The 19,134-nt window shown below is 53.8% G+C and overlaps 3 protein-coding genes across 4 annotated transcripts; 2 read left to right on the top strand and 1 right to left on the bottom strand.

Annotated features, from left to right (window-relative positions):
* Positions 1 to 2,117: 2,117 nt before the first annotated feature.
* Positions 2,118 to 10,101, top strand: GAL3ST2 (galactose-3-O-sulfotransferase 2). Of its 2 annotated transcripts, XM_082288344.1 has the most exons (4): positions 2,118 to 2,205; positions 8,286 to 8,372; positions 8,823 to 9,102; positions 9,180 to 10,101. In XM_082288344.1, coding segments are annotated over exons 1-4 (1,230 nt in total). In that variant the 5' UTR covers positions 2,118 to 2,203; the 3' UTR covers positions 10,041 to 10,101. The 2 variants fall into 2 exon arrangements, with proteins under 2 accessions (XP_082144470.1, XP_082144469.1); XM_082288343.1 differs by lacking the exon at positions 2,118 to 2,205 and having other exon boundaries at positions 8,174 to 8,372.
* Positions 10,102 to 12,914: 2,813 nt separating this feature from the next.
* NEU4 (neuraminidase 4) lies at positions 12,915 to 15,193 on the top strand (the record flags this gene model as incomplete). Its single annotated transcript, XM_082288456.1, has 3 exons — positions 12,915 to 13,115; positions 13,475 to 13,730; positions 14,145 to 15,193. The coding sequence occupies 3 exons, from the start codon at positions 12,915 to 12,917 to the stop codon at positions 15,191 to 15,193; spliced, it is 1,506 nt and encodes a 501-aa protein (XP_082144582.1).
* Positions 15,194 to 17,328: 2,135 nt separating this feature from the next.
* Positions 17,329 to 18,836, bottom strand: TM4SF19 (transmembrane 4 L six family member 19; the record flags this gene model as incomplete). The annotated part of the gene is made up of 4 exons (XM_082288375.1): positions 17,329 to 17,515; positions 17,819 to 18,003; positions 18,479 to 18,547; positions 18,660 to 18,836. 4 exons carry the CDS (start codon positions 18,834 to 18,836, stop codon positions 17,329 to 17,331), a joined length of 618 nt encoding a protein of 205 aa, XP_082144501.1.
* Between the last annotated feature and the right edge of the window lie 298 nt (positions 18,837 to 19,134).

The raw sequence follows: 19,134 nt of genomic DNA, 5'->3' as shown, positions 1-19,134 counted from the left end.
CAGCGTGGCCAGCGGGTCAGGAGAGGGGATGGTCCGGCTGTGCCCAGCACTGGGGCGGCCTCACCCACAGCGCTCCAGCGTTAAAGATGATGGGAAGGTGCTTGAGTGTGTCCAGGAGAGGAGAACCACGCTGGTGCTGGGGCTGGAAGACGTGTCCTGGGAGGAGGCTGAGGGCTCTGGGTTTGTCTGGTTTGGAGAGAAGGAGGCTGAGGGACAGCCTTATCCCCCTCTGCAGCTTCCTGAGGAGGGGGCATGGAGAGGGAAGTGCCAATCTCACGGGAATGCTGCTCTCAAAGCAGGGCCAGGGGAGGTTCAGGCCAGATATCAGGAAGTGTTTCTTTAAAGAGAAACTTTCTTTCTGTATAATCAAATACTGCACCAGGCTTCCTGGAGAGGTGGTTGATGCCCCAGACTGTCGTGTCTAAGAGTCATTTGGGCAATGGTGTCACTTCAGGGCAGCCCTGAACTGGTCAGGCAGTTGGACCAGATGGTTGTCCTAAGTTCCTTCCAGCGGAACTGTTCTATTGTAACATGGAGGGTTTTGTTGGTTTTGGGGTTTAATTTTATTTGCTTCTACAAAGAGATTGTAATTTATGGTTTGTTGTACAATACCACATTGTCACCCTTCTGCTACAGAGGACAGTAAGTCCTTCATCTTCCAGCTTACTTGGTGTTTGCTAGTCATATCTGTGTTTACCAACACATTGTTCTTAACCCGGGCTCTCTTTTATCCACATGAAGCAGGTGGTGATGAGAAATAGCTGGGGATTTGCCAAAGGTAAATAGTGTCACTAATCTGACAACCTTTTACAACAGAAGGATGTTTTCTATCAGCATGAGGAGAGCAGTGGATGTCAGCAGCGCCTTTGATGCTCTTTCCCACAATCTTCTCCAGGCTGGACAGGGATTTGAGCTGCCTGGTCTAGTGGAAGGTGTCCCCTGCCCATGGCAGAGGGTTGGAACAAGATGAGCTTCCAACCCAAAGCATCCTGTGATTCCATGATTCTCCTGGACTGCCTGGGTGGGCTGCGAGACAGGTAATAAGCTGGCTCAGGCTGTGCTCAGAGGGTGCCATCTGCTGGCTTTCACTCAGGTGTACTGGTTTGGGAAGCCTTCCTGGATGGGATGAGAGTAGGAAAGGTGGTGTCTTAGGCAGAAGCCACCTTCTCCACTACCTGCTTTTCGGTGATGTTGGCTCTTCCACAGAGCAGTGAAATAACTGCTCTATCCAGAGCCTTGTTCTTCAAAGAAAAACCATCCTAAAGAGTGCTTCCTTCAGTTTTAAGGCAGAACACAATCTCTGCAAGGCTGCATGCTGTCAGATTGCACTGAGGATGCTGGCTTGGGCTCAGCAATGTGTTGCAACACCCTTCTCAGTACAATTCTAAGATCACACCTCTCTCAGCTTGGCCACATGGATGCTTTTGACAGAAATACCTCCATATGTTACATGGCCTGGCATTATCTAGTCCTGCTCTCCAGTCTTGTCCATTCAACCCTTTCTCTCCACTATGGCACACTCCCCACCTCTCCCTTCATCCCTCAGGACCAGTCAGAGAGGAGCTGATCATCCTCTTCTGGGGTGAAGTGAGCAATGCCATCATTAGCAAAGAGGGAGAATTTTGTCATGGAAACAGTGGTCAGACATTGGAAGGGGCTGCCCAGGGAGGTTTGGAGTCCCCACTCCTGGAGGTGTTCAAGGAATGCCTGGATGTGGCACTCTGTGCTCTGGGCTGGGTGACAAGGTGGGGGATTGGTCACAGGCTGAACTCAATGGTCTTGGCGGTCTCTTCCAACCCAAATGCTTCTGGAATTCTGTGGCTCTGTGAAAAGAGAAGTTAGCCTGTGGTGCTTGGGTGTGGGGTGATGCACAAATATGGGAAGTCCGTGATGTTGTTGGAAAAGAAATGTGCAGGATTTGCTTTCTGCCAGGATAGGCTGATGCAGCTCGTTCTTTCCGGATCAGGCTGTTTATATTTTCTGCCCTTTTCCTACACCATTCTTTCTTTTTTCCCCTAAACTACTGACCATCAGTGTTTAAAATGCAGGCTTTCCACATGAAAGGCTCTTTTTGGGAAGCGGAACTTTCCATACTTCTCTTTTTCAGCCATGTGTGGAGAGGGTGCTCAGAAGGGAGACACACAACTGTTCTGGCAGAGCTTCATTTAACCATCTTCCTTACGTGTGAAGATCCTAAAGCTCCATGTAAGTTTTACTGTTTCACTAAGCAGTAGAGCAGTTCCCTGAGGGAATACAAGGGAGGAGTTACTGTAGGGTTATTTTATAATATCTTTCCTAGACCTTACTTCTGTGCTCTCGGAGATGCTTTCGCATAGTGGTGCACTGTTGTTTATAGGAGGGAGAGACAAGGTGGGTACGTGCACGTGTATTTTTAGAAAGAATCATTGTGACAGGAATTTCTTGTCCAAAATTCCAATTTTTCTGAGGCAGACATAAATACTAGAATGTTGTGGATGTTCCACACTTAGAACCAGTGGTCTTCTGGCACAGTAAGGGCTTGGCTCTCTCTATTGGTTTTGCCTCTCTCTGTACTGTTTACGGTTTATGGCTGGGATAGAGTTAATTTTCTTCACAGTGGCTGGTCTGGATCTGTGTTTGGATCAGCGATGGAAGCACAGGAATGTTGTAGCCGTTGCTGAGTGGTGCTTGCACAGCGTCAAGGTCTTTCCTGCTCCTCACCCTCCCCCATCAGCGAGGAGCTGGGGTGTGCAAGGAGCTGGGAGGGGACACAGCTGACCCAGACTGACCACAGAGGTCTCTCACACCGTAGGACACCGTGCTCAGCAATAAAAGCTGGGGAGGAAGGAGGAAGGGGGGGTATGCCCAAGTCACTGTTACGCATGATGGAGTCCAGCTTTCCTGGGGATGGCTGAACACCTGCCTGCAGTGGGAAGCAGGGAATGAATTCCTGTTGATTTGCTTGCACGTGCAGGTCTTGCTTTACCTGTTAAACTGCCTTTATCGCAACCCACGAGTTTTTGCACTTCCACCTTCTGATTCTCCCATCCTGCTGCATAGCACTGACCTCCCCCAGGGCCTGACCCCCAACAGGAAGCAGAGGCAGGATGGAGTGACGAATGCAGCATCCCACCCCAGCTCACTAATCCTGCGTCACCTGGCTGACTTTCCCTGCCCCGGTCTCCAAGCAGCCCACCCCCACATGAAGACAAGTACTCGTGCCTGGCACCATTTATTTTTTTTGGCGTAACCAAAGCTGATGATTCGTGTACAACACCCCAGGAGAGAGCAATGAATCAATTGTAAAAGTGTAAAAAATGGGCTTTTGTGATCCGTGGGCTCTAGCAGCTCCTGAGCGAGAAATGGCACGGCTGACGTGTGTAATGTAACAAGAGAAAGAGGTCGCTGAAATGTGCCCCCCCTGCCAGCAGCAGCTGGTGCTATGCCAAGAGTAACCCTAGAAATTCTCCATAAAAGAGCACATTGACTCAGGTTCTACCAAGAAACTCAAGAAAAGCAACCCTACACCTTGCTAATCTCTGCATCTTGGTAAGCGCTGGATTTGGGGCTGCTCTGGGGAAGCTGTGATTTAAAAAGAAATGCTGTGTATTTGGGTGCTCTGGAAATGTAGCAACGTAGGTGAAGGATCCCAGAGTGCTGAGGATTTGGCTGTTGGTGAGGCACCTTGGGCCAACAGCATACAAGGTTTAGAAAGGTGGCACTGTGTGTGGAGAGGGAAAGGAGACCACCAGGAGGTGCATGGACCGTGGCATGGCTGTAAAAGATCAAAAGCAGCAACTCAATCCCCCCTAAATCCAGGCTGGGAGGTGTGGGTACACTTTTTGTTGCCCAAATGAGGAGAGCATTGGCTTCATCCTGGTATGGGCAGCAGGGAGATGACCCCACCTCCAGACCTGCAGGACAAATTCTGCTCTCCCAGGGCGAACTGCAACCATCAAACCCCGTTTGTGAAGTGCTGGTGTACAGCAGCCTCAGTGGAATCTAAAATTCCTGCATAATACGAGTTGTAACAGTTGTTAATAACACCAGAGACAAAGCATAAAATAATGCCCCTTTAGGGGCAAGAGTTCTCCCTCCCAAGGCCTGGATACAGCCGAGTCTGTTAAGCTCTTAACCTCCAGCTACAGTAATTGCATTTTTACCAAAAAGTTTGAAGTCTAAATGTTTTAAGAGGAATTTTCCGTAGGTGAACTCCATTCCTGTTTGGCTGTTGTCCCTGATTTGCTCTTGCCAAATGTATCTGGCAGGGAATTCCTGTCCTTACCCACTGAGCAAGAAGCAGAGAAGAGGGACAGCAGGCACTGACCGTGGCCCCTGGTGATGTGATATTGTGCAGGATGACGAAGGTTCAATGCCCTCCACCAGCCCCCTGCCCGGATCCTGCCTGGATCCCGCCCCCAGCGCCTCCCTCCTGCAGCCAGGAGAGAAAGGGATCCCCACTAAGGAATCCCCGTTAAACCTTTCCTTCCCAGCAAAGCTGCTGCAAATGCCATGTCCCGAGGCACCTTTTTACCTGTGTCCTGCCATACCAGCGCTTTTCATGGCTTATTAATTAACTCCCACCCACTTCTGGGAACACCTGGCCACTCCCTTTGTCCTCACCTATCCCAGCCCTTTATAGCAGTGAAGGGATGCTAGAAATAGAGACGTGGCCACGAAGAGCCAGAGGAGACAAACAGGCACTGGAGTCGATTTGCAAAGGAGATACTTCTCAGCTCGAAGCAGCATGAAAAGCCCTGGGTGCACTCCAAGGTAAGGGCAGAGGGAGCTGAGTGCTCAGGGTGCTGAATTAAAACTTGCTTTGCAAGAAGGTCTGGTTCAAGTAATCCCTGGAAGTTGTTAATAACCTATGGAGGTAGTTACAATTTGCTCCAGGGAAGGGATTCATTTTGCCATTAATGTTTCTTGCCTGTGTTCCAGATATCTTAATTTAAAAGACCCTTGTTAGTTTGATGCCGATGTCTGTTATTTTCAGCTTAAGCCAATGGAACAAGAAGGGGGTCCCAAGCCTTAAAGCATCCATAGCTGTACCTCTAAGAGAGGTAGTTTTCCCTGTTTTCTTCCCAAAGGGGAGATAGCACAGGCTGGAAAGGCAAGTGGAACCTCTGGCACCAGCCCTGCCAAGTGCTCCATGGGGTTTTTGGCTTCTTAGAGTTTTGTGTCTTAGCAGTCAGCTCCCAAGTGCTTCTCAAAGGTCTCCCAGGCTCACTCAGGTAACTTCAGCACAACATTCAAGTTGAGGCTTTCTCTCTTGAGCTTTGCTTTGCCAGATCTTAGAGGTCTTTTCCAGCCTAAGCAATTTGATGATGCTGTTGAGGTCAGAGACTTGCAGTGTTGTGACAAAGGGGGGGGTGTGATGCTAAGGGAACACAGCTTAAGGCTCTCACAGAGATGTGCTGGGGTGGTGGGTGCCTAGCAGGGGTGAAACCTCAGTGCAGGTTTGCAGACATAGAATCAGAATATTCTGAACTGGAAGGGATCCACAGGGATCATCGAGTGCAACTTCTGGTCCTGCACAGGACAACCCCAAATATCACACCAAGTGTGTGATAACATTGTCCAGATGCTTCTTGAAATTCTCATAATTTCCATGACATGTATTTGAAGCATAGAGAGCCTGAAATGTAATCGTTATTCTCAGCAAACTTTCAAGCAGACTTACTCATTCTGGAATGAGTACTGGAAGCAAGGTCTGGTAGCAAATCCCACATTGGCCCTGTGCTGCTGTCTGGGAGAGCAGTCACACTGTGTTCAAAACAGGGTGTGTGTGCTCCAGGTGAAGATCCTACACGCTTTCAATCAGTAAAAACCCTGAAACATTTCAAGAGCTCATTTGTTTCCAAGCACAAGATCTGCAGATCTTGCAGAAATGATGGAAGCTTGTTGTAAGAGGAGGGAAAGGTGCTCAGTTTGCTCCGTGAGAGGTTTGTTTGTTCAGCCCCCTTATTCCCACAGTGTGTGTGTGGATGTCACGCTGGAGCCAGTGACAGCTCTGCAAGTACAACTGTGGGTGGCTGAGCCCAGGGGGTGATGGGGACAGGACCCCTGCAGTGGTCAGGCACAGGACTCCATGAGTGCACTGACCTGCACCCTGCGTACCTGCAACCCTCCTCTGCTCCCCCCAGTCTCCTTTTTCCCACACTCCTCCCTGGGGATCTCCTCAATCCCTGCCCTTGGCTCTTCCCCTGGACACCTTCCTCACTCACCTTTGCTGGGCTGAGGTGCAGCAGAGTTCCCTCCGTGTCACCACTCTGCCTGCTCCCTGGGCTGGAAGGCAGATATCTATCCATCCATCCATCTATCTATCTATCCATCCATCCCAGGCACAGGAACAAGCACCATGCCATGATAATGCATTGTTTGTTACCCCTGGGACAAGAAGCCTGCCATTTCTGCATGGAGACTGGCACCTCCATGGACCATGTCCTGCAGAGATCAGTCACTCTTGCTTCTTAAAACTGGCCATGCCAGGCAGTAACCATAGTTTTGGCCTGGCTAATTCAAACCTTCATTGCTCCCTGTGTCTCCAGGGACTAAATCTGCCTCTTTGGTTTGGGGCACATCCAGACAAAATGGGTCTACTGGGAGCATTCAGTTAGGCTGGAGATGAGCTCGGTGTGCTGAACGTGTCTGAGTATTTGGAGGCAGAATGGCACTGTGTAATCCTTTATTTGAGTAAACAACTATTAAAATATTGTGGGATGCCTTGAGGTGATAAGATGGAGAGGTCTACAGAGCCTGTCTTCTTGCAGCAGCAGGGATTGATAGTTCTTCCAGAGCATATTGTGATCCACATCTGCCTTCAGGATGGTATTGGGTGTATGTGATTTGTTTGCCCCATAACACATCACTCAGAGTTGCCATTTTGGGAACACTAAAGGAATAAATGGACTGTTACAGCACCCATTACACTCGACAGAAAAGGTGCAGCAGGAGGATGTCAGCTTAGGAAGGACCTCCAGGCAGGCAGGGTGATGTGCTTTGGAAAACCATCACACCAATGGCAGCTTCAGTTTAAATGAAAGACCAAGGAGATTGGCGGGGTCTGCATGTGGCCTGCTCGCTGCCCATGGGCTCCTCTGCCTTTCTTCTCCCATCTCATCTCCAAGGACCAGGGATTGTCCCACTCCCATCCCCCTAACAGACCTGGGGCCAAGAAGTTAGGAAATCCTGATGGAGTCTTGCCTGCAGGTCTGTATTGAAAGTCTTGAATGCAGAAGCTGTGCTGCAAATTCCTGTCAGAGGTTGGTTCCATCTGTGGCTGAGGGTCTTCCCTGGCTTTGGGAAGGGCTCTTGGAGGAAGGCTTGAAGGCTTGCTTGCTCTCTTTGGAGAGTGGAAACCACAGGTGTGACTATACCATACTGTAAATTGGGATTATATCTTCTCAAAACAGTGTAAAGCCTGAGCCAGATCTGCTGCATTTTGGGCATTCTGCAAACATGGAATTCACCCAGAGTTAAAAATCTACGATGAGAGAAATCAGATCAAACTTTGTGGTGAAAAATTCCTTTTTGGTGGGCATCAAACCTTCAAAAGATCCTCTCTGTGTCCCAGCTGGAGTGCACTGCTGATGACCATGGTACCATAGGATGGTTTGAGATGTTAAAGACCATCCCATTCCAACCCCCAGCCATGTGCAGGGACACCTTGATACATCATGGTTGCTTAACTAGTGCTAGAAAAGACTCCCACCTCATTATTATCCAGCCCTCCCATTTGAAAGGGGAGTGTAATAAATCCATTACAGGTGCTGTTGGGTAATTTGATTTTCTGTCCTGAAAAATCGTATTTATATTGCAAAACAACCTCAGTTTAGTGGGTTTTTTCCAATCCTCATCTTCTGCAGTGATGTGATTACAGGAGCTGCTCAGGTTTCTCACCAGGGAAGTCTTTATACCCCTACAAAGGGCTCGTTTTCTGGTGAATAATCTAGGAGTTTGAATAGTGAATAAGCTCTAAAGCCCCAGAAAACCAAAAGAAAAGCAAAACAAAAGGCAGCCAAGCAGAGCAGGAGGCTGTGGGAGGAGCTGAGGCTCTGTCTGAAGCACACTGTGTCTTGCCAAAGGCCAAAATTAGGAGAGTAATAGTGAAAGTGCAATTTCTCACTGTCTTGCCTTTAATGCCAGAGCTGCTGACACAGTTTGGGGGCCAAAGGTGGCTGCCACCACTGAGATGTAAAACTGTGCTCACAGTGATGAAAGTTCCCAAGGGCAAGATGCAAAATGTGGTGGTTTGGGGAAGGACTATGGGACAAAAATTCACTGAAACTCTTCTTTTTTTGCAGGCATGTCAGGTGTCTCATCATTTTCAGCCTCTGCCTCGGACTTTCCTGCCTCTCAGGATTCTTCCATATGAAGAATAAGAATTACAGGTAAGTGAGGCAGAAGCAAGGTTGCAGAGCTTCGTGTGCGTGGAGCAGCCAGGATATGACCTCTGACACCTGATTTATCTATCATGAGACTTGGGCTAATGCTTGAAGGGTGGTGGCCCAAAACCAGGTCCTAGTTTGGACCATAGTTTGTCCTAGTTTGGATGTGGTCCATGTTTGGGGAAGGAATTGAATTAGCCAAAGCACAGCCTCTTTGGGACAAAATCAGCAGTGTGGGAAAAAAAAGGGGATTGAGCTGGAGTCTTCGGTAAGTGAGAATCTGGAGAAGGGGAAAACTGTCTGACATCCACACTGGAGGGTTGGGGCTGGTTTGGATGCAGCCTTGGACCAGCCTGTGGTATCAGAGGAGCACCTGGGTTTGGCTTTGCCAGGTCTCAGAGATGGGGTGCAGCACCAGAGAGTCTCTTTGCCCCATCTGTCGTCTTCCTGCAGCATCTCAAAGAGCCACGAGGAGCTGCTGATCCCTGCCATGCCGTGCCATGCCAAGACAAATGTCATGTTCCTCAAGACCCACAAGACAGCCAGCAGCACTGTGCTCAACATCATGTTCAGGTTTGCAGAGAGATACAACCTCACTGTCGCCCTCCCTGCTGACCAACTCTTCCACCTGGGATACCCGAGGACTTTCCTGGCCCACTTTGTGGAGGGCTTTGAAGCCATAGGCCAAAATTACAACATCATGTGCAACCACCTGCGGTTTAACCCCTTGGAGGTAAGAAAGAGCCGTGACGCCTGCGGAGAAACCTGGTTGAGACAGCAGGACTAACCTCTTCTCCCTCCCACAAATAGGTAAAAAAGGTGATGGCAGCCAACACCTTCTACTTCTCCATCCTGAGGAACCCCATTCCTCTGCTGGAATCTTCCTACATCTACTACAAGAACAATGTGCCTGCCTTCAGGAGCTCCAAGAACGTGAACGAGTTCCTGGCATCACCCACAAAGTACTACCACCCAGCGGATTACAGGGAAAGCATCTACGCCAGGAATATCATGTGGTTTGACTTCGGCTACGATAACAACGCGGAGGATGACGCAAAGTACACCCAGGCCATCCTGGAGGAGATTGAGCAGAACTTCCACCTCATCTTGATAGCAGACTACTTTGATGAGTCCATGATCCTCTTGAAGCATGCTTTGTGCTGGGATCTGGATGACGTGATTTACTTCAAGCTCAATTCCAGAAGCCAGGACACTGTCCAGACATTGACTCCAGAAAGTGAGGAGCAGATAAAAGCGTGGTGCTCGCTGGACTGGAAGCTCTACCTGCACTTCAACCAGAGCTTCTGGAGGAGAATTGAGGAGACCATAGGGCTCGAGGTGCTGGAAAAGGAGGTGGGTCACCTGCGGACCAGACAGAAGGAGCTCATGGAGACCTGTCTCTCAGAGCAGGAGGCAGTGAGGAAGGATCACATCAAAAACAAAGGTCTCCTGCCTTTCCAGTCAGGAGCTGCAAATATTCTGGGTTACAACCTCAAACAAGACTTGGACAACAGGACTCTGAGAATGTGCCAGAAAATGGTCATGCCAGAGCTCCAGTACACGTCCTACCTTTACACTGTCCAACACCCGCACAAGAAGAGGAAGGAGCTGGGATTGCCATTGCTGTGGACCAGCCTCCAGGAGAAGATGGCGCTCCCAGTGCCCAACTAGGACATGTGGCAACCTGTGTAGCTTCCCACCACTTGGCATCATCCCTTGTCTGACACGTAACTGACCCACAGGACTCTTGTGCATTTGGGGACCTTGAGCCGAAGGATTTGCATTGGCTGGATCCTGGGTGATCCTGCCTGCCTGCTCCCAGCTGGAAAGAGCCAGGCTGGCTGCAGCTGGCCTAGACATTCCAGCCTCTTAATCATTAATCATGAGCATGATCATTTGCCTTCATTTGATTTTATTTGATATCCATGGTTACATCCAGTCTGGTCACAGCTCACTGGAGCAAGTCCTGATTTGGAGGGTTTAGGGCAGGGAAATGAGGGGAGCGTGACAAGAGGACGCAGTGCTCGAAGGAGCAGGAGAGACAGTGGGTGTCCCATCCAGCACCATCCACACTCGGTGAGGATAACCACCACACACTGCTGGGGCTGCCTTTGGCATGGGAGCCCCAAGCATCCTGCCCAAAGCCAGGCAGGCTGGCTGCCTTGCCCAATGGCATGTGACTTGTGCCTCTCACATGTGTCACCAGGTGAATGAGCCTCTGTCTCCTGTGGGCAAGATCCATGCTCCCCTGAGAGGAGGTTTTGCTCTCGGGCAAGAGTCCCTGGGCATGGATGTTCCTTTGGGTGCAGCATCCCCAAAGCCCGTTATCAGCAGATGCTTTTTTGGAGCTCCCCTTGCTCTGTTGGCCAAACTCTCCAGCATGGATTAGGAGGGGATGGAGTGAGGCACAGCTTTGGGCACACCGGTGCCATCCCGGTCCCTGCTGCCGCCCTCACCAGCATGAGCAGGAGGAGATGCTGGCTCAGCTTTAAAACATTGGGTTTTTGTCAGTGTCAGTTGGCACTGACAGGTGTGTTGGGAACACGTCACAAGCAGTGACCCCAAATCCATTGGGCTTGGGGCTGCCATCCTCACAAACCTTCCTGGCACTGCCTCAGCAGCAGGGCCCTGGATGGCAAGATGGGGGAGCATGGATCTGGGGCCACTTGGCTGGCAGTGTTGCCTTGGGGGTGAAGCTGTGGGGCAGCAGCTCCAGCCGGGAAGCAGGAATGATGCTGTCAGGGGGAGAGGGGTGAGAACCAGAGCCAGGATTTCCCTCAGCTGTGTTTAGCAGCTGAGGCAGGGGTTAACCAGCCCAGGTGTCCAGCAGGATCAACACAGATTAACAGCACTTTCACGGTCCCCTGCTACAGGAACCCTCACTAAAATTAACCCAAGGCTTGAGAGTCTTTTGTAGCAGGCAGGCGGAGCTGCTGGAGCCACACGTGGTCACCCTGGGCCATCCCAGGGGCCCTTCCCGGCCGTTCTGCAGTCTCCGCCTCAGTTTTCCCCTTGGAGCTTTTGATCCGTGACTTGCCGTGTGAATTTTGTCAAGCCCTTGTAGCTAAACTGATGACAGAGATGGAATATAGGTATAAAAATAGTTTCTTAGTAGCTGATCTATGTGCAGATGGGGGTCCTGGGAAGTCTGGGAGTCCTGGGAGGGCTGGGGATCCTGGGAAGTTTGGGGATTCTGTGGTGCTGGGGGTCCTGATAGGGCTGGGGATCCAGGGAAGACTGGGGTCTTGGGAAAGCTGAGGATCCTGGAAAGGCTGAGAGGGCTTGGGGGTCCATGGAAGGTTGGGGGTCCCGGGAGGGCTGGGACTCTCTGGACTACAGTCCCCAGGCTGGGGAGCTCACGGCCGGAGCACCTGCACAGGGAGGTCTGGCGTCTCCCAGCCTGCAGGAGGAGGGAAACCGAGGCAGGAGATGCAATCCCCACCCCATGGATCCCCTTGCTTCCCCTCCCGGGGATCCGAGCAAGGTGGCTCGGCAGCCGCGGGTGCCCCGGCCGTGCCCCGGCCCAGAACGGCGCCTTTGTGCCACGGGCGCCGCACCAGCGCCACTGCTGACTCAGGGATTTTTCCCGGGCACCGCCGTGGCAGCCCCGTGACCCATCGGAGGGGGGACCCTGCGAGGGGAGGGGGTGGCAGCGAAGCAGTGAGGCGACAGCTCTGCGGAAAGGCGGCAACGGCGACAGCCGGCGTTACCCCGTGGTGGGGCCGAGGGACAGAGGGGACGCTCCAGCTGAGCACGAGCCGGTGAGTGCCTTCACTTTCTCCGGGGGATATTGAATCAGCAAAAGCTCCTGATGAAACCACAGGTGAGAGTGGCTTGTGGCTGCTCCAGATGAGGCTGGAGTGGATGGCCATCTGCTTCTGTGGTGATAATGTCCAGGGAAATGTAGGGATATGTAAGCTGGGGACAGCTGGCCGTGGTGTCACTCCTGTCCCTGAGGAAAGGCATTTGGGGACAGCTCTCACCCACTGCCACAGGGACAGCCCGGCTGGGGACCTCACTGTCCGTGCTGTGCACCTCCGGTTCCCCCCGCAGAGGAGGGGGAACAAGGGGCCAGCTGGGTCCATTGCACGGGAGGCACCAGAGGCACAGGAACCCTCCCTGACGCTCTCACGATGAGCCTGGGCTGCTCCGGGAGTCTCGTCTGTGGGCTCTGCCCTCCCAGTGCCTGCTGGAAGAGAGCATGGAGCTGCAGATCTCACCGGGCTCTTTGCTCACTGGCCTTGATTTTCCAGACAAACATTTTTAAATATCAAATTCATTTTATTTCATTTTATTTTGGGGTCTCCAGGTCAGCCTCCTTGCTGGTACCCTATGCCCTGACCCACCTCTGAGCTGTGGTGACTTGCCAGCCTACATTCAGCCCCTCTCCACCCCAGCCCTGCCCCTCCACCCCTGCTCCCGGTGGGTTACCCAGACCCAAGTTAAACCCCAAACCCTTCCAAGGACAACCCAGTGCCCCTGGCCACGCCCAGCACCCAGTCCCCCATCTTCATCAACCCACCACATCCTTCTGCTGCAGTTGCCATGGGCTCCCGGCACTTCCCGGCCCGGACCGTGCTCTTCGAGAAGGAATCCAACGGTGTCACGTACCGTGTGCCCGCCCTGCTCTACCTGCCCTGTGTGGCCAAGCTGCTGGCGTTTGCCGAGGAGCGGCTCAGTGCCGACGATGCCCACGCCAACCTGCTGGTGCTGCGCCGCGGCTCCATCTACGGCAGCTACGTGGAGGTGGGACTGGGGTGCACCCAGCGTGGGGACAGACCAGGGGCTGTCCTCATCACTTGTGTGTGGCATAGCCAGGCTCCTGCAGGCAGCCACATGGGGAGGGGATCCTGGCATGGGTGAAGTGAGTCACAGAGTCACGGATTGGTTTGGGTTGGAAGGGACCTTCAAGGCCATCTCATTCCATGCCTTGCCATGGGCAGGGACACCTTCCATCATCCCAGGTTGTTCCAAGCCCCATCTAACCTGGCTTGGAACACTCTCAGGGATGGGGCAGCCACAGCTGCTGTGGGCAAAAAAGTGGGATGGTCCTTAACCCTTTCATCCCTCTCTGTCCTCTCCTCCTCTTCCTCCTCCCTGTGCAGTGGGAAGACATGCGTGTGCTGGAGACGGCAACGCTGCAGCACCATCGGTCAATGAACCCCTGCCCAGTCTACGATGAGTTCACAGGCACCCTCTTCCTCTTCTTCATCACGGTGCTGGGCAGGACGCCCGAAGCCTACCAGATTGTCACTGGCCAGAATGTCACCCGCCTCTGCTGTGTGACCAGTACTGACCAGGGCCTGAGCTGGAGCACAGCCACAGACCTGACGCAGCAGGTCATTGGTGCAACCATCAAAGGTACCCATCCACGGGGGGTGAGGAGAGGGGAGAGCAGCCAGCAAGGGGGTGGCCCTGTGTTTTGGCCTCCTGGAGCCACCAGTGGCATCTCTGGGGGTGACCTTGACGTAGGAATCCCACAAGCACCCAAAAGAGTGGAAGAGGACCTCAAGCAGAGGGCAGAAGGGATGGAGGGAGTATCCATATCACTTATTGGAGGTGGGGAGAAGATGGAGAGGCCCCATAGCCAGGGGTAGGAGCATGTGCGAGGACAACCAGGCAGCACTGGGCTCTGCTGCCCTCCCACCCCACCACTTAGCTTGGCTTGACTGAGAGGAAGCCGTGGGGACCCTTCCACATTGGGCATGGCAGGGCACCATGGTGGTCACTCTCTACCCCATCCCACCTTCACCCCATCCCATCTCCGCTCCCCAGACTGGGCGACGTTCGCGCTGGGCCCTGGGCACGGGATCCAGCTGCGCTCCGGCCGGCTGCTGGTGCCTGCCTACAGTTACCACATCGACTGCAAGGAGTGCTTTGGGCAGCTCTGCAAGACCACCCCGCACTCCTTCGCCTTCTACAGCGACGACCACGGCCGCGGCTGGCGCTTCGGGGAGTTCATCCCCAACCTGCAGACGGGCGAGTGCCAGCTGGTCTCAGTGGACGAGGAGGATGGATCCAATGTCCTCTACTGCAACGCCCGCAGCCCCTTGGGCTTCAGGGTCCAGGCGCTCAGCACAGATGACGGGGCTGTCTTCCACAGGGGGCAGCTTGTCCAGCGGCTGGTCGAGCCCCCCCATGGCTGTCACGGCAGTGTCATTGGCTTCCCTGCACCATTCGTGTATGTGCCCTCCACCTCCCGGGACACTGGGATGCCCCTCGGGGGCTCACATCGCTGGCCACTCCCTGGGGCACTCCGGGGGTTTAGGCACCTGCCCACCCAATGGGCAGGAGGTGCTGAGCTGCCCACTGGCAACCACCATGAGCCAGATGGGCCCGATGAGGATTGTCCTACCCCTGGGCATCACGATGATGCCCATAATGTCACCATGGTCCAGGGGGACTCTGCAGCAACCCCCCCCAGCCCCACTCCCTTCTTCCAAGCGCCAACCTGGATCCTCTACTCCCACCCCACCAGCTCCATGTCGCGGGTCAACATGGGGGTTCACCTGAGCACCTTCCCTAGGGATGCGGAGAGCTGGACAGAGCCCTGGGTCATCTTCGAGGGCCCGAGCGCTTACTCGGACCTGGCTTACATGGAGCTGCCCTACAGGGAGGCGCCGGTGGCCGGCGGCACTGCCATCGCCTTTGCCTGCCTCTATGAGAACGGGATGAGGTCACCCTACGAGCAGATCTCCTTCAGCATGTTCACGCTGCTCGACGTGCTCCAGAACATTCCCCTGACGGCCGCTGCTCCGCGGCGGGGCCGCAGCCCCACGTGCCACAGGGGGAAGAGGAGGCGAAGGAGCTGCCTCATCTCCTAGAACCCCCAAGCTCAGCTCCCCCGTCCCCCTGGTGCTGGATCCTGGAGCATCAACCCACAGCCTGGGTCCTGCCACCATCCAACACGGCCACATCACACAGAGGTGTGTTACTGTCCCCAAACTGGGTTTTATCTCATTTTTATTGCTATTTTTTTAATTCTATATTGGTTGGGTGGGGAGGCTTTTGCCCCCAGCACTGCCCCACACTCCTCTCCAAGAGAGAGACACCTTTGGAAACAGATACTGGGGGGCAACAGCAGCAGTGCAGGGGGGAGGCAGCCAGGGGTACCCTGTGCCATCCCTGTGTGCCAGGTGCTGGCTCAGGGGGACATGATGTGCCTCAGCTGTGCCATGCCTGGTACCAACACCCTGCTCTGAGGACTTTCCTCCCCTCGTCATAAATAGGCTATCTAAATATGTTATATAATGTTAAATTCCTTCTTTTTCATGAAAAGACTTTTTCTCAATGGTCTCTCTGAAGTCACTGTGAGGGTTTGGGCTGGTGTAGAGTTCTGCTCCTTCTTTGTAGCTGGGATGGGGCTGGGTTTTATATTTGGGCTGATGATAAAGAAATGTTTGTGTTGCATTACTTGTCTGTCTGGGCTTTTAGTTCTCTCTCTCTGTTATTTTCCTTTTCATTCCTATTTATGATTATTATTTCAATTATTAAACTGTTCTTATGTCAACCCAGGAGATGTCTCACTTTTACCCCTCCAATTCTCTTCCCCTCCCACGGGCAGGGGATGAGTGGCTGGGTGGTGCTCAGGTGCCAGCTGGGGTTCAGCCACCCCAATGGCCCAGTAACTGTTTAATCTGGTCTGGGATTTGGTTTTTTAATGTGCCATGGCCATCACTGCTCTCCTCTGACCACTGTCAGTCTGGGGGTAAATCCTCTCCCAGCATGGGCAGGCATACATTGGGTCCTGTAAAGCTTATGGGGATGGGGTTGAGCACAGAAGGGGGTTCTGCTCCTGGGAGTGAGCAGCAGCTGCTCCTGACACTTGTGTGTGGGTGAACTTTGGGGAGCTACACCTCAATTCCAGCTCTGCCTCCACCAACATGACTCCATCCAAGTGCCCCAGCTCAGCTCCTTTGGTCTCCCTCACCTCTCCTGCCCTGTACAGGTGACAAACACCAGCTCAACTGCCCTAAGTGTGAATCAATTAACAACAGTGTCCAGCTCTTCAGTCTGTGACAGGACCATGCCTCATTTTGCACCAGGGTGAGTGGAAGCTGACAAGTGACAGACAACACAGAGAATATAAACTTTCAGTTCCCTTGAATTTGCAAAACAGAACTTAAAGACTAACTAGCAAATTAGATAAAAGGATGTAAAAGCAGACACACAGGATGCTAAAGGTAGCTGGAACCAGTGGAGAAACAGGTAATGAGGAACATAGTGACTTCTGTGTAAAGTTACGTAACAACAAACAACAGCTCATGCCCTGAGAGAAGTTCAAGGCAAGGTCACAATATTGGGGCACTCAGTGAGTACAACCACCAGAGACCCCTTTAGACAACCCTCTAGGACCAAAAAAGGACTTCCAGGAAGGGGTGGGGGCATGTAAATTAATTCTAGGAAAGTGATGTTAATGTATTCCCTACGATGTCCCTTGTAGTGAGTATGTCTGATCGTGATGGAATGAACACCCTGTTGTGAAGTTTCACGACAATCATTCAATTAGAGGGGATATCCTGTGTGTGTCCAGCTCTGTGATAAACAATGCCTGCTTTCTAATGCTTCAAATTGTGTGACAAAATTGGTTCTCTGCCTCATTTCAGTATCACAACGAGTGGCTGAGGCAGCTGCTGGGCTCATGTCGGGATGCTGGAAGCCAGGTCCTCACCTCCATCCCTTACCAGGCCAGTTTCCAACCCCAAAGAGCTGCCAGCCCCAAGTGAAGGGGTATGGCCCGGGCCGGGGCATCTGCACAGGAGCAGCCCTTGGCACATCGGCCCCACGCGCTGCTTCAACACCTGGGGTGTCCCTCCCCATCCGGCTCTGTCCATCTCTCACAGGGCTCTGCACCGGGCTGGTGGGACAGCGCCTGCCGTGCCCCCTCCACGGCGTGTGCCAGCAGCCAAGTGACACCCGGGTGACCCCTCCTCCGAGCTCCTGGCACCACCACCAGGCCTTACTTCCCCTCGCAGAAGCCACAGAGGCAGCCGACGCAGCCGTTGAGGATCTGGAGCAAAGCCAGCACCATCTCAGCCACGCTGATGAGCAGCAGGAGGGAGAACAGGACGACGTGCCAGCTCACGATGCCCTCAGGCTCCATGCAGATATTCCAGGTTCTCCGACTGTACAGGTAGTTCTCAGCCCTGTGTGACAGGAAGGGGAGAAGGTACAGGATGCTGCCTGCAGCAGGTCCAGAATCCCATTGCTTTCTACCGTGCAGAATCTCCCAGACACCCCATCCTTCATCCCGAGGATGAGCAGGGTTAAGGGGGGGTGATGGAAATGGAAAGCACCATGCAGAAATCCATGGCAGGTGAGGACTCCTTGAGCTACCCGGGTCTTGCATCAATCACCAACCAGCAAGCGCCCACCCACCTCACCAGGCTAATTAATCCACTTAATTAGCAATAAATTGATGAGGCAGCACAGGTGATTCAGCCCCTCACCTGGCATCAGGCCCCTGGTCGATGGCATCCAGGAAGGGGTAACCCCAGAGGGCTCCGTGCCTGAGGCCGAGCTCGGTGGTGTTGTAGAAGCAGAGGGGGCCGTTGGTCAGTCCCACCCCAGAGAGGACGAAGCAGGCGGCAGCGCCCAGGAGCGCCAGCTTGGAGAGCACCACGGAGATGAACGCCTGCAGGGAGCACCCACGGGGGCACAGAAAGTCAGAGGGGCTCCAAAAGGCAGCTGCAGGTTGTCAGCAGAGTTTGGGAGGGGGAAAACTCCACCCCCCAGCTGAGGCTGAGGATGGAGCCATCAGTGGGCTGGGCAGAAGTGGGCAGGGAGAGGCAGTGACCTGCAGAGCCCATCCCAGCACTCACATGGAGCCCTGTGCTCTGGGGAGGTGGAACCCTGCCATGGCCCATCACAGGGCCATCGGAGAGCAGCACCCTGCCAGCATCTGCTGTGGGAGAGGGGCCCCCACCACACCCCACCGTGGGACCATGAGAAAGGGGCCTGTGACCCAACACAGGAGAGGGGGGACCTGTCACAATCCACCACGGGGCCGTGGGAGAGGAGGATCCCTGCCACACCCCACTGCAGGGCCATGGCAGAGGTGGGACACGGCCACATCCCTGCTTTGGTTGGGGGTCCCGGCGCTGCCTTACGTTGTGGCGGGTGCCGCAGCCAGAGCACTGCCAGCCCAGCGCCGTGATGTGGGTCCCTGCCAGCAGCACCTGCAGGGACAAAAACACAGCTGGGGGCAAAGGGGAGCCACCTGCCCTGCTCCATCCCTCTGTCCCTGCTGCAGACCCGGGAGGAAGGACGGGTACATCCCGCAGTACTCACGGCGATGCCACCGCCCCAGACGCCCGGCACGGCCTTGGCGTGGCTGCTGATGTGCCCCTCCAGCAGGTACTTGGATGCTCCAGCAGGGAAGAGCAGCAGGATGCTGGCTGCCATGGAGAGCGTGCCCAGCACCAGCAGGCAGGGGCCCACGATCCGACTGCACTTCCCCACACACATGGCTGTCCTGCACAGGAACGGGGAGGAAGAGGAGGAGAGGAAAGGGCTGCGTTTGGCCCCGCAGCGCCCCAAGGCTTTCCCACCCCACGCCCATCTCACAGCTGTGGGTGGATGGGAGTTGCTGGGTTGTGCTTTTGGCTCTCAGCCCACGCCACTGGCACTGCCGCTACCTGAGGGCAATTTCCAATGGAAACTCTAATTGCCAAATGGGCAGTGGAGTTCCCACATCAAACCCCAAGATCTGTGCAGCCTCAGGGGTGGCTCTTCCAAGATGTGTCCCAGCTCATGGCAGGGGGAA

The sequence above is a fragment of the Coloeus monedula genome (assembly GCF_965178545.1).
Source record: "Coloeus monedula genome assembly, chromosome: 10".
NCBI lineage: Eukaryota > Metazoa > Chordata > Aves > Passeriformes > Corvidae > Coloeus > Coloeus monedula.
This window is presented reverse-complemented; position numbering and strand designations above follow the sequence as displayed.

Excerpts from the sequence above, each read along its gene's own strand:
- GAL3ST2 (XM_082288343.1), top strand. The coding sequence starts at position 8,224 with ATGTGGTGGTTTGGGGAAGGACTATGGGACAAAAATTCACTGAAACTC. Across the intron at positions 8,373-8,822 it reads ATGAAGAATAAGAATTACAG|CATCTCAAAGAGCCACGAGG; the intron begins GTAAGTGAGGCA and ends GTCTTCCTGCAG. Across the intron at positions 9,103-9,179 it reads TGCGGTTTAACCCCTTGGAG|GTAAAAAAGGTGATGGCAGC; the intron begins GTAAGAAAGAGC and ends TCCCACAAATAG.